Source organism: Culex pipiens, chromosome 1, assembly GCF_016801865.2.
Source record: "Culex pipiens pallens isolate TS chromosome 1, TS_CPP_V2, whole genome shotgun sequence".
NCBI lineage: Eukaryota > Metazoa > Arthropoda > Insecta > Diptera > Culicidae > Culex > Culex pipiens.
The window spans coordinates 112,544,394-112,557,919 of NC_068937.1; the positions used below are offsets into that span (position 1 = coordinate 112,544,394).

At 35.4% G+C, this 13,526-nt stretch overlaps 1 protein-coding gene across 2 annotated transcripts in view; it reads left to right on the forward strand.

Moving 5' to 3' along the window:
* LOC120432503 (C-1-tetrahydrofolate synthase, cytoplasmic) overlaps nucleotides 1-13,526 on the forward strand; it is a 231,747-nt gene that overhangs the window by 203,663 nt on the left and 14,558 nt on the right. Inside the window, exons 2-3 of one of the 2 annotated variants that reach the window (XM_039597724.2) lie at nucleotides 8,157-8,217; nucleotides 8,306-8,516. In XM_039597724.2, coding sequence (XP_039453658.1) covers nucleotides 8,157-8,217; nucleotides 8,306-8,516 — 272 coding nt within the window. Of the gene's footprint in view, nucleotides 1-7,844; nucleotides 8,218-8,305; nucleotides 8,517-13,526 lie in introns of those variants that run through there. The other variant, XM_039597722.2, reaches the window with a different exon arrangement.

Genomic DNA, 13,526 nt, shown 5'->3' on the forward strand with positions numbered 1-13,526 from the left:
AGGTCCTAAAAAAAGGAGGGACGACAGAAAAGTTGCATTTTGCATCCTATTGACAAATTACCACAAAAGTGTTCCGAATTTGTGGGTGTTCCGAATATGTGGGATGACTGTATGCTTCATATAAAATTTCAAAAATAAAAATAAAATATATTGACAATGAATTCAACGAAAAAGTTTTTCTTTGGCTCGGGAAACTGCGAAAAATTGCACCGATTGATCCTTGAACTAAGCCAATGACGCACCGCGTGCAATATCGCCATGCTCGAATTATCTTGGATTGACACTTTGCCGATCTCATTGCGAATGCCCAAGGAACGGCCCTACCCGTTCGACAGCAAATCTCCAAAGTGCTCAACAGTTTTATACCGTACCCGAGTCACTCAACTAGGCCAGCACTCGTTGAACGCATCATGCACCCAAACCTCGAATGGGCAAACATGTATTGGTGAATGCGGGTTTCGTAGTTCTCTAGGTAGGTAAAAAGCGCGCGAAAAGATGATGGTGAGTGCCCTCTTTTGTTCGGCTGTCATTCAGTTTTAGTTTGAATCATTTCATTCACGGTGTTTATCGTCTTTTTTTTTGGCTGATAAAAGTTCAAATTTAAGGGTGTATTCGTGAGTTTATTATTCCCAAAAATGCCTAACTGCGTGGAATCAGAAACGTGAGTTCATTCAAAATATGCCACTAGTGGATATTTAAGACAATATAGTTGAATCTTGATTTAAAATATTGTGGTAGTTCTTCTTTATGCTTATACTTTTAATTTTAACAAAAAAATAGCGACTATCTGCGATTTGCATCGAGTTTTGGCCATGCCTAATTTATTTTATGAACCGTTAACTTGAGATAACAGTCTAAACAGGGATAGTTGTATAAGGGCACTGAACGATGCACATTAGGGTGGTCCAAATCCGGGCTAACCCCTGAAATCAAAGATTGACCCTTCACTTGGTTAAATTTAAAATTTGGGCTCATTTTGACCACGGAAAACCCTCCCTCTAATCGCTTGAAGTTTGTATGGAAAAAATCGTCATAATGTATGGAGAAAAGCAACTGTTTCAGTGTTTTACCTGTGGATGGCGCAATAGTCGTCCAATCTTTATCAATTCTCAGATGTAGGATATTCATTAAATTTTGAACAACTTTTCTGAAGACATCGTATTTTTAGGATTTTTTGCTGAAAAGTTATTAGCTTCTGAAAAGGACCCTTTTTGTTCGAGCGGCTCAAAGGGGCTACCTGAGCAATTCTCTACCAAAACCGGAAATGGATTTTGTTTGTATTTTTTTATTTGGCTCAAACTTTGTGGGGGCCTTCCATATGACCAAATAAGCTATTTTGCGTCATTGGTTCACCCATACAAGTCTCCATACAATTTTGGCTGCTGTCCATACAAAAATGGTATGTACAGCATGTAAAAAAAGTATTTACACCCCTTGGGCACTATGCACATTTTGTGATGAAACATGTAAACAATTTAAAGTTTGACAGAAACCTAGTACTACGTTTTGTTCAGAAACTCATGCCGAACATCTTGCTACAAAAAGCTCATGAAAAGATGGTTTCTATATAAAGTTATATAACAAATACTATTACAAAAATAAAAAAAAGATGCAAAAAAGTTTGTACACCTTTCGATAAACTAACATAAATAAAGTTATTTGTTGACAAATCACCATGAATCCAGTCTTCCAACTCCAAATAGGCATCCTTGATTGATTGAAAAAATAATTTGGATTGAATATAAAGTTTACTAACTACTTAGTATAAAAGTTTATATAACTCTGGAAATTCTATATAAAACTTTTCTAAACTTTATTTTGCAAACTTTTAATTCAACTAAATGTCAATATATTACCATAGAATTGCTAAATAAACATTTTGGAGTGGGTAAAACACCGTTTTGGGGGTATTTGTATCGATAGAATAGATTTTTCGTTGGAATTTCGTACCAACCCATTACGTCGTAGGAAAATCCGCCGGCATCCAAACCGGTCCACGATTCACAAGTCAACCTATGTGGCATCGGAAAGGGCATAACATTTCCGATCTTTTGATACCCAAACATCTAGGTTTTCTATAAAATCCACGTTTTTGGGCAAAAAGTATGTTTGTTCCATGATAACAAAAATTACGAAATTCCATACATTTTTGGCAGGTTGCTCAAACGAAACCATAACAACGTTTTTACCTAGGTATTTAAAAACGTGGGTTTTATAGAAACCCTAGATGTTTGGGTATCAACAGATCGTAAATTTCCTTTCCGATGGCATATAGGTTGACTTGTGAATCGTGGACCGGTTCGGATGCCGGTCGATTTTCTGACGACGTAATTCCGGGTTGGTACGAAATTCTAACGAAAAATTTATTCTATCGATACAAAGACCCCCAAAACGGTGTTATACCCACTCCAAAATGTTTATTTAGCAATTCTATGGTAAAATATTGATATTTAGTTAAATTAAAAGTTTGCATAATTCAGTTTGGATAAGTTTTATATAGAACTTAAAGAGTTTTATAAACTTTTAAATGCAAAAGAGGCGTTATACATGGTGTATAATAATTTAGTCCCAAATAGATCAAAAATGTTTCGTTTGAAAGTTAGAGGAGTTGTAGATAACCTTTGTGAGATTTGTAATGATGTTGACAGCACAGAACACAGGATAAAAAATTGTAAAAATACCAGGCCTGTTTGGAAATAGGTGGAAGAGATTATTAGCAAGAGATTGAAGTTAGTAGTAGAAGATCCAGAAGAAATTATGCAAATGAGTATAGTAACATCAATGAAAAGAAAAGCATGTTTATGGCTAGTAGCAGAACCCGATCAGACGGTAATAACTAAATTCATGCCATATCAATAACAAATACTGTTAAAATAACAGAAAATGTTATGGAATATTCTTGGAAAATCCATTTTTGCATCAGACTTTAATAACAGTTTATGTTATCTTAACAAAATTTGTTATTGGTCTAATATTGGTTGAAAGCCAAAACAACTTGGGAATAACATTTGTTGTAATGGAGACATAACTCCAACTGTTATTGGGATGATCGGATTAGTTGTTAAAATAACAAAAAATAATAACAAAGATTTGTTCGAAGAATAACGTAAAATGTTATAAGTCTGTAATTACAATAACAATCTAATAACTAAAAATCATAACGACGAATAACAAATCCTGTTATAAATAACATAAAATGTTATTGGCCTAGTATTTTCAAATAACAAAGAATGTTATTCCCAAGTTATTTCCGTCTGCTCGGGAAGTAATTTGTTTTAATCTTAAAAATTCCAAGAACGCAACAGTAAAGGACTTTCAGCACCACATTAGAAAAATCAGACGGAACTTTCGAGAAGTTTTCAAGAAACATTTTGGGAATCTGCTAAACATTTGCTAAGATCGCTGTTTTTTGTAAAATACCTCCGTAAAATAAAGACAATAAAAAAAAAGTAGTTAGTAAACTTTATATTCAATCCAAATTATTCTTTTATTCAGTCAAGGATGCCTATTTGAAGTTGGGAGACTGGATTTATGGTGATTTGTCAACAAATAACTTTATTTATGTTAATTTTTCGAAAGGTGTACAATCTTTATTGCACCTTTTTTTATTTTTGTAATAGTATTTGTTATATAACTTTTATAGAAATCATCTTTCCATGAGCTTTTTGTAGCAAAATGTTCGGCATGAGTTTCTGAACAAAACGTAGTACTAGATTTCTGTCAAACTTTAAATTGTTTACATGTTTCATAACAAAATGTGTATTGTGCCCAAGGGGTGTAAATACTTTTTTTACATACTGTAAATATTCAAACAACTGTAACATTTGTGTGAATTTTCTGATCAATTTGGTGTCTTCGGCAAAGTTGTAGGTATTGTTGAGGACTTTTGAGAAAAAAATAGGCACACGGAAAAAAATTGCTGATTTTTTAATCAACTTTTTTTTCACTAAAACTCAATTTCCCAAAATGTGTATTTTTTGTTTTTCGAGATTTTTGATATGTTTTAGGGGACAAAAATCCGCAACTTTTGAGCCATAGAGAAACATGGTAAAAAAATCTGCCACCGAGTTATGAATTTTTGAAAAAATAGTGATTTTTGAAAAAAAAAACGATGTGCAAAAACAAATTTGACATTATTTTTTAATGCAAAATTGAATTTGCAATCGAAAAGTACTTTACAGATTTTTTGATAAAGGGCATTTGATATTTGCAGTTTTTTGACCATTTCAATTTTTTTTTAAGTTCAAAAAATTTGCTGTAAAATGTCTAAGAGACATTGAAGATTGGACCTCGGGTTGCTGAGATAGATCCGCTTTAAGAAAAAAGAAACACGAAAATTGAAGTTTTCTTAATGTCACCAAAACAACCCACCATTTTCTAATGACGATATCTCAGCAACTAATGGTCCGATTTTGAATGTTAATGCATGAAACTTTTGTAAAATTCTCTGATCTCTTCGAAATATATATTTTGAATTTTTTTAAATCAAGACTAACATTTTAAATGGGCGTAATTGAATGTTTGGCCCTTAATTTTTTTAAAAGGATTTGCAACAACTTTTGAACTATTTTAATAATCAAATTTCTTCAAATTTTGTTTCGGACAGTAAAATTAATTATGGAAAGAATAATTAAATATTTAAATCTTTTTCAATGTAATTTATTTTTCTTTATTAAAGATTTATTTAATTCATTCAAATAAATTAGGCCATTGCCAATTTTAATGCGTTTTTTAGTTTCTATTTCATTCATACCACCACCCGTCTTACCCTCAGATCCATACAGTATGGCCCATAAAAAAATGCGACATGTGCATTTTTTCACAGAAAAAGTGGTGCCATTCTTAAATTTATTTAACAATCTGATTTTTTGTGTATTATGGTGTTAGTTTAGTATGTTTTGAAGATATCGTCATGATAATTTTTTGCAGTTCACCAAAACTGTGTACAGACGGTCTACAATTATGAATGTGTTTTTGGAACAATATTTACCCTAATTAAATAATTTATATTTCAAAAACGAAACAGTTTAAAATATCCAACAATGTGCCGAAAGCATCATTAGAAGTCCTTCTTAAATACGCCCAATCAAGAAAGTTTTTTAATTTTGTTAAAATTGATAATTTGTGTGAAAAATGCCATTTTGGCTATTATTTTGTGTGATTCTGTCAAAATAAATCAATAATCAAAAACCGTTGTCGATGGCTCTATATTGTTAAAAGTCACATCAGAGCATCTGTTAGTATCAATTATCATCATTTGTAGCATTTGTTTTTTTTCGTTGAAACTTTGCAGGCTCCAAAAAATCCCAAAAATTGATGCATTTTCAGAATCGGGATATTTTTGAAAAGTTCACTATTTTACTATAACTAGTAAATAGAATGCGTCAAATTCGGTGGAACTAACTCTAAAACTCTCAAAAACAGTAACCTTAAAGGCTGTATACTTTTTAGTCCATAAAAATACCATATTAGGCTATCCAGATCGACCAACATGAAAAAAGTATGTTTTTCTTTATATGGCCTGGGCGTAGAGCAAATTGGAAAATTATAGATTTCAATGAGCTGTAACTTATTTTATGCTAAGGGAATGGTTTTAAAGTCATTGATTGTTTGTTTTGAACCTATTAAACATGTTCACATGCTACACACATCATTAATAGTAAAAATAGTCCCGATTTACCCCTAATAACAAAGTCGCATTTTTTTATGGGCCATACTGTAAATGTCCTATTATAAATATTTTTCTGTAATGCTATTGGCAGATCTGTTTGTTCTCGAATGCCAAAATACGACTCGTGCTAAAAAAATCATGTACCTTGTTGCATAAACTACTATTTTACAATTTAGATATGAAAAGTTCTATTAAGGGTGCACATCAAACAAGGAAGTTGTTGTCTTCCTATTCCAAAATGTTTAAACTAACTGACCCAAATCTGCAACCTGCTCGTAAAAAAAGTTAAATCTTGTTGTAAATAATTTTGTGTGCAGTTCTTTACGGGAACAATAAAAAATTGTTTCGATAGTTCCCGTAGTTTTCAATTTACTAAAATGTGTGTAACCAAAATCTCAGAGCATAAATCTCTAGTTGATGTGCACCGTTAATACAAACTAATATGAATAAGTTCGTTCTGATCTTCAGAGATAATTATACGCCTGAGGTTTTAAAACAAGTTGAGGATGGCATAACTGAAATAAATAATCAAATTAATCTCATAAAATTGTCACACAGTCAAAGCACAATTATATAACCTAACTGTGTCTCTAAAATTAAGCTCTGAATTCCTTATTTCCCTGTAAAGGTAAACCCTGCTAGAATAGAATAGGACGGTCCGTTTCCTCCTACCTCGTCAAAGTTTGAACGCTTAATAAACTCATCAAATTAGCCATCCTGGTGGCAAAACTCATCCATCAGAACATTATGGTGCCAATAAAAAACCAATCAAAATATTAGTATACCTTTCAAGTTTATTTTTAAAAGTACTTAGCACAGTGCAACATTGTATAAATATTGACCCAGCTGTGTTTACATTTCATCTACTCTCGATGGTGACCAGTGTCGGGTGGTTGAGTGGGAGAGGGTGGAAGGTTATACCGTTTTTGGAGGTCCATGACGATGGAAGCATGCGATGCTGGGAAAACTTTTTTACGGCAATTTTATGTCGTTCTTATGAGTAGGGGAACAGCATCTAATGTTACCATATCAGCACTTTGACGTTCAATTACAGCTCATAAAATGCGTTTTCAATAGAAATCGAGCGATAAACAGTTGTTTGAATAGTGAAAATCAGCTAATTGGGTGGAGTTGGGAGCGAGTGCATAACCTGCTAAACATACGAGAATGTCCCCTAACAACCGTAAAGTTGTAAATCAATTTGGAGAGGAGTGTTATTGAGATGTTCAACAGAGAGTTGTTAATCAATTTGCAGTTTGATAAATAAACACCTTGGTTTCGATTATAGCTGTGACCTTAGTTGTGAATTGATTACTAGAAAATGGGGAATTTCTGAAAGCATTTTAATAAAATTAAGTTTCCTAACTTCTACGATTTGTGGTTCCAGGGAAATCGTAGTTTTAATATAAAAGTTTTTCACACAAAAGTCATTTCATGTCAACTGGCTACATATTTGAACTCACCCATTTGGACTAAACTATAAGGGATCAATAGTAAAAATAAATCCCATGTTTGGTATCTATTGTATCGTTGGCCCAAGTTCTTTTTTGATTTTTTTTTAACTTTTTTTCTTTTACACGATTGCGACGCATAATTAAACTTTGAAATTTGTGATGTATTTAGTATACGGCTAAGTAAGCTATAAGCCAAAATCGAGCTACATTACTCATGAAGAACACTCCCTCGAAGTGTCCTTCCTTGTCAATCGAAATCAATAAAATTCCCACACATTCCGCGACATCAATATCCCGCAAAAATATGTTTTTCGCCAGCCAAACACGCCTATCATCGTGCATTTCTACGCCAATTTTTCCGATCGCTGATTAATTAACTTATTAATCTGTGACGTTCCGTATGCCACCACGGCTAGTAAAATTGACGCAAAAGTAAATACTAAAAATAAAATAGAGAGAGAGAGAGTGAGAGATACTACCAACATCAATACCCTAGTGGCGATTGAACGCGCCCGAGGATGCCCCATGTCCAGCAGCCGCTTCTCAAAGTGCATCCTTATCTCCGGGCCGTTCTTGGCAACCCTGCCCTGTCCGATGGCCAGCAATAGTTACGGCTTGTAGCAACAGCAGTCATTCACAATATTGAAACATTCGAACTGATTAATAAGTTCGCATACAGTCGCACGATCGGGTTGTCCCGCTCTGGCACGTTGATCGGCCAGATATCGGCCGAGAAATTGCTATTTTTGCGCAATTCCGCGATCGGCGCGTCAGAACTATGATCGTGGCCAGATCCTTACCAGTAACGGCTTGCGGCGGAATCGAGCTAACCATTCGTCTCAGTTGCAGCGCATCTTTCGTGGACATTCGACGGCAATCACCGTCCCTGGAAGAACACCACTCGATCGAGGATCGCAACGGCCGCCAACAGCAGTCGCCAACGTTCGCCAACGGTTCTCCGCCCAACCAGGATCAGTGTTCCGCGAGCAGCCTTCGCCAACGGTTCAACCAGCTAGTGCAAAGTGTGGTAGTTCAGCCCGAGAAGAAGATGATCGGTACGGCCAAGATTCTGTCCGGCGTGGAAATAGCCAAGTGAGTGAACGGGATCAGTGAATCCCTGTGGTGGAAGTGAATCCTATATCTTACCCTTCCCTCGTTCTTCGTCAACTCCTTTTTGTAGAGAAATCCGCGACAAGTTGCGGAAAGAAGTGAGTGATATCCGGAACAAGATCCCGACGCTGGTGCCCGGGCTGGCGATCGTACAGGTCGGCGGCCGCGAGGACTCCAACGTGTACATCCGGATGAAGGTGAAGGCCGCCGAGGAGATCGGCATCTACGCCGAGCACGTGCAGCTGCCGCGGTCGACGACGCAGGACGAGCTTCTGGCGACGGTGAGTTGTTGAGTTGAGCGAGCGGGCATTAAATATCGAATGAACTTGAGTACAGGAAATCTGGAGTTTTTTGTTGAAAAGGTCCAATAAACCTAATTTCTAATTTTTGCATTTTGGGTGTTTTTGAAAATATTTAGGGCGCCAAAATCAATTGTATGAATTTTTCTACCAAAGTGTTTTTGAAAATTCATATTTACTTAATGCTAAATTTGGAGCCTAGCATTTCAAAAGGGCACATAGCAATGACAGTTTACATAAGGTGTGAAAGGGACACACTCTTGGTAAAAAAGAGTTATGTGCCCTAATGAAATGGCAAGCACGATTTATCTTTTCATCGAAGAAGGGGCACTCAAGTGGCAGAAGGTTCAAGGAGTTCTAGAAGAGCTTCTCAAAATAAATACAACATTGAAGTTTGGACCGTTGTATAATGAAGTTTAAGTCATACCTCCCAGACTAAAAATTTGTCCAACTGACCGATTCTTGGGCTCCTTTTCTAAAAATTCCCAAGTTTTTTTCAGCGTTTTGGCTGTAGTGGCACAATTAAAGAAGAAACCCCCCAATGTTATTACATATTTAAAAAGATAATTGATTTTCCAACATAAAAATGACATGCATAATGATCAATATTATACCTGTGCTTCTCCTGAAATGAAAATGTAGCGTGACGGGACAACATCGTAAAACTGGAATTTAAAAAGGCACACCAAAAAAATCGACACAGTTACACAGTTGCCAGATTGTTTTTTTTTTTAAACTTTTGCTCTTCTACACATTATCACAAATTGAAAAACCAATCTTTTGCTCCTTGAACTGAAAGATTTGGTTGAGATTTGAGTTTTTGCCAGCCATTTCTTTTCGGGACGGGACAACGAAAGGAGCAGATCTATGAAAAAAAAAAACTCCGCTCCCATTCAATGACTTGCCGACCTTATTTGGTATTTTTGGCATTTCAGATAAGAAAACGCATTTAAAGCACATTGAAATTATAAGATCATAATTAAAATAAAATTTTTCATATAAAAAATCACATTGAAAATTGAAAAAAGTGACATTTAGGTGTAGCTTCGCTAAGAATCGGTCAACTATATGTTAATTTCACGTTAATTTGGCTGTGAATCACAATCAGTCAAATTGTGAAAAAATTGTGGTTATATTTTGTGCTTCTTTGAAATAGGAATTATTTCAACATTAAAACATTTACCTTTCTGTTGAAATTTTGACATTCTCGAGTCTAAAAAATATGCCTTTGAAATATTTCCAGCACGATTTTGCACGCTGGATTTTGAATGATCTTGAATTGCTTTTGACGAAATTTAATTCTGCCGCTGCATGTTAAATAGTAGTTTATGCAACAAGTTGCAAAAAGAAGATTTTTTCAGCACGAGTCGTATATTTATCCAACGAGGTTTACCTTTTTTTTCGATAAAATTTTTGTTTTTGTCAGATCTTAGATTTTTTGAAAACTAATGTTTGCAAAACAACTGAACTAGTGTAAAATGCATTTTAAAACACTTTTTTCATTTAAATGTGAAGACTATGGCTTGTTATTTAAATTTTTATATTTTTTTTATTTTTTTGCCCCCCCCCCCCTTGACCTCGGCCAGGGCCGAGGGACAATTTTTAAATATTTGCATCGGCCTTACAACATTTTTTGCAATTCCGAAAAACGCTTATTTAATGGAATTTTATGTCAAACATTCATGTGTTTAGTAAATTCATCGTTCAAAACAAAAAAAAAATCAAAAATGTTACTTTTCGATACTAGTGCTGAAAAGTTCAACTTTTCAGCACCCATTTCAGTGCTGAAAAGTAGAACTTTTCAGCACTGTTATTGAAAGGTATTAATTTTTCATTCTGTTATTTTTGATAGGGAAAAGTAGCCCGTTTCGTTTCTCCAGAAGGGCAGGAAAAGTTGACAGTTTCACAGTGGAATTGCAAAAAAATATATTACGATGCCTAAGCTTGCTAGGAATTAACTTCAATTTATCAAATGCTTGTAAATTTGGGAGGGGCGCAAAATTGGCGTTTCGCCAAGGGCGCCGTGGACTCAACTGACGGCTCTGGTTACTTCAATTCCCCTTATCTCGGAAAAACCCAAAAACATCGAGACCATTCGTTTTTCTTAGATTTGTAAAGATGTCTTGATGATTCTAGAATTTAGCAGAACTCGATCTGATCAAATCTGTAATTCTGAGATCAAAAACATCGTTCGACTGGTTGAGTTATGGTCGAGATCCAGCGATTCGGAGTGACCCTCCCAAATTTTTTATTTTTTTATCCGATTTTTTTTTTAATTTTTAAATTTTTTTTTTCTGCCATGAATAGAGTGAATCGTGGATTTAAAATAATTGAATACTTAGAATCCGTAAGTGAACAAGATTTGAACACTTAATAGAAAGAAAACTTTTCATTCGATAACAAAAAAAAAATCCAAAAAATAAGGTTCCAACTTTAATCAACATTCTTACACTTAAATTAATACAAAAATCTCTTTTTTTTTCTTCACAACTAAATTTTATTAGGTCTTTTTAGGTGCTGCGACCAGGTTATCAAACAAAAATTTCTTTGTGAAGCCAAAAGAAACAATCTTTCGAGATATTTTCAAAAATATGTTGTTGAAAAAATAAATTAATAATTTATTCAGAATTTTGTTTCTACGAAATACTCCGTAGTCTGTATTAGCCTGACTTAAAAGCAACTAGTCGACGTCGTCGTGTTATCTTGTCGCAACCTACAGTAGTACAGAATTTGCAAGAATTTTAACATTGGAAACATGAGACAAAATTTCGCCTATTTCAACTGTTTTGTGTAATGATTCCGCGAGGACGACCGTGCACATGGTTGATGGTTTAAATCATACATTTTTTATGGGAATTGATGCTGGGGACATTTTTCCTGAAGCACGCAAAGTGATTGGAAGTAAAGGAAAAGTGTAAAGGTTTTATTAGAAATTTTGGAAATTTTATATTGTAGCTGCGCACCCTCTTTCCCGAAACCCGCTATGTTTTTGATAAAATCATCGGATTTTAACTGAATCAACATGCTGTACTAGGGGAAATCTACCCATTTTAATCCTAATAAGCGGTCGTGTTTGAATGATGCTGGATAATCTAGAGTCTCCCTTGAATTTTACTAAAACCAAGTACACCAACGAGTAGAGCAAGTTTTTGTGAACATTTCTGTTTATTTTCACTTTCACTAAAAGTTATTCTATTTCTTTACCAAGCATTTAACAAAAAAAATTCCCAAGGGTATTCTAATCGAGGCGAATGCGAATGGGCCACGCCCATTTTTCTAATATCGGCTTAGTTCTTTTTTCTTCCAACACTCTGTCGAGTGTTGCCATTTGCGCTGACAGTTCAAACGAACACTCACGAAAAGTGGCATTTATAGGGAAAGTTTCCTGGCATCGCTGGCTGTGCTGCTGGTGGTGTTGACGGCCAGCCTTTGTTCTTTTTTGCCTTCGTCTCTCGCTCGGTTTTCTTCAGCCTTCGATTGGAATGCAAAGTGAAAATTGAAACGTCAAACGACTTGGCGCGTTTTTTTTTTATGGCGCTTGCTAATTTATTACATTTTTCGGGTTTATTCATCAAGTGAGTGCCTTACATATGATCAAAAGAACATGTTGCCGGTAGTTGGAAGCAATTCCATATCTTAAGCGCCGTGAAAAAGTAAGCGAAAGTGAAAGGTTAATTTTGGCGATATTCATTAAGCGTTTGGGGGATTCTCGTGTGTGTCACTGTGTGTGCCAACAAAATGATGAGAAGTGGTCTCGCAAAATACAAATTATGATCAAAAGTGCATTAAATGTGATCTTTTTGGCCAGTAAGTGGCATACATTTGCGTGCTTACTCGAGGCGGTGCTGTTGCTGGTAAGTTTATAGACAAAATATTATTTTTGGAGCTTTAATCTAGCATCAAACTCTCCATATGACGAAGATAGGTGTTTGATTGGAAAGGGTAGATTTCCCCTAAATTCTGTTTGAGAGCTTGTTTATTTACAGTTACAGGTTCCTTTTAAAACACATTTCTGATTTCCTACATGTATGTGACCCCTCAAGAATTTATAACAAGATACTTCCACCGAATATATATCACCCCCTCTCCCTTTAGAATGTGTGTTGTTGCATTTTGCTAGTCTGAATGATATTCCGCAAATTTGAAAGTATTCTATCCACTAAAAAAATATACATTCAGAAAATACGTCTTCTAAAGTTTCGGATGGAGGTCAATCATAATCATTTGCTTTTTTTCTAAAATAATTGAATTCATCAGAGTCAACTAATCGCACAATGAGGCGTTTAAAATCGTAACATAAATAAGCCCTTTGCAGAACTGCATATTCCCCATCACTATGATGAATGGCCCCGTTGATGGGCCGTTTGGTTTTGATTCGTCACACCCTAAATACTTACTTCCATTCCACATGTAAACCGCCGTGTTTCTACTTTGCGGTAATTTCACACCTCGCAGAAGCATGACATCTCCGCGGGCCCTCAATTTGCGACAGATTTCTGCCAACAGGAATGAAATTAAAAAAAAAAAAACAGCCAGAAGCGACGACAGCGAGTTATGTTGGCGAATTAATTAAGAAGTGACATGTGCTAGGTGCGGTGCGATGAGTTGAAGACGGCTGGTCCAGCGCAAATTTGGACTGTGTGATGGTGGGGTGTGCTCTCGTGGTGGCCAATTGCAACAAAATTGTAGAATTTAATTGATCGTGCCGACGAGTTTGAGGGGGGAGGGGAAGGTATTTTTTTATCGTAAATTTCGTTTTGAGACAGGAAAATCGTACTGGCGTACTCTTAGAAAACGCTACTTACTTTTGATGATTTATGCGAAAGGGGTCAAATCGAGTGCGGGACAGCTTTGCAGTTGGGGCTGTTTATTATTTCGGGGGAAGAGATGAAAGTTGTTTTTTCTCTCCCTTGCTGGAATTTTGCTGAATACTGATGGTGATTGCAGTGGAAGGTTCAACGATTTTGGGAAGCATGCATAATTAATTTTGAT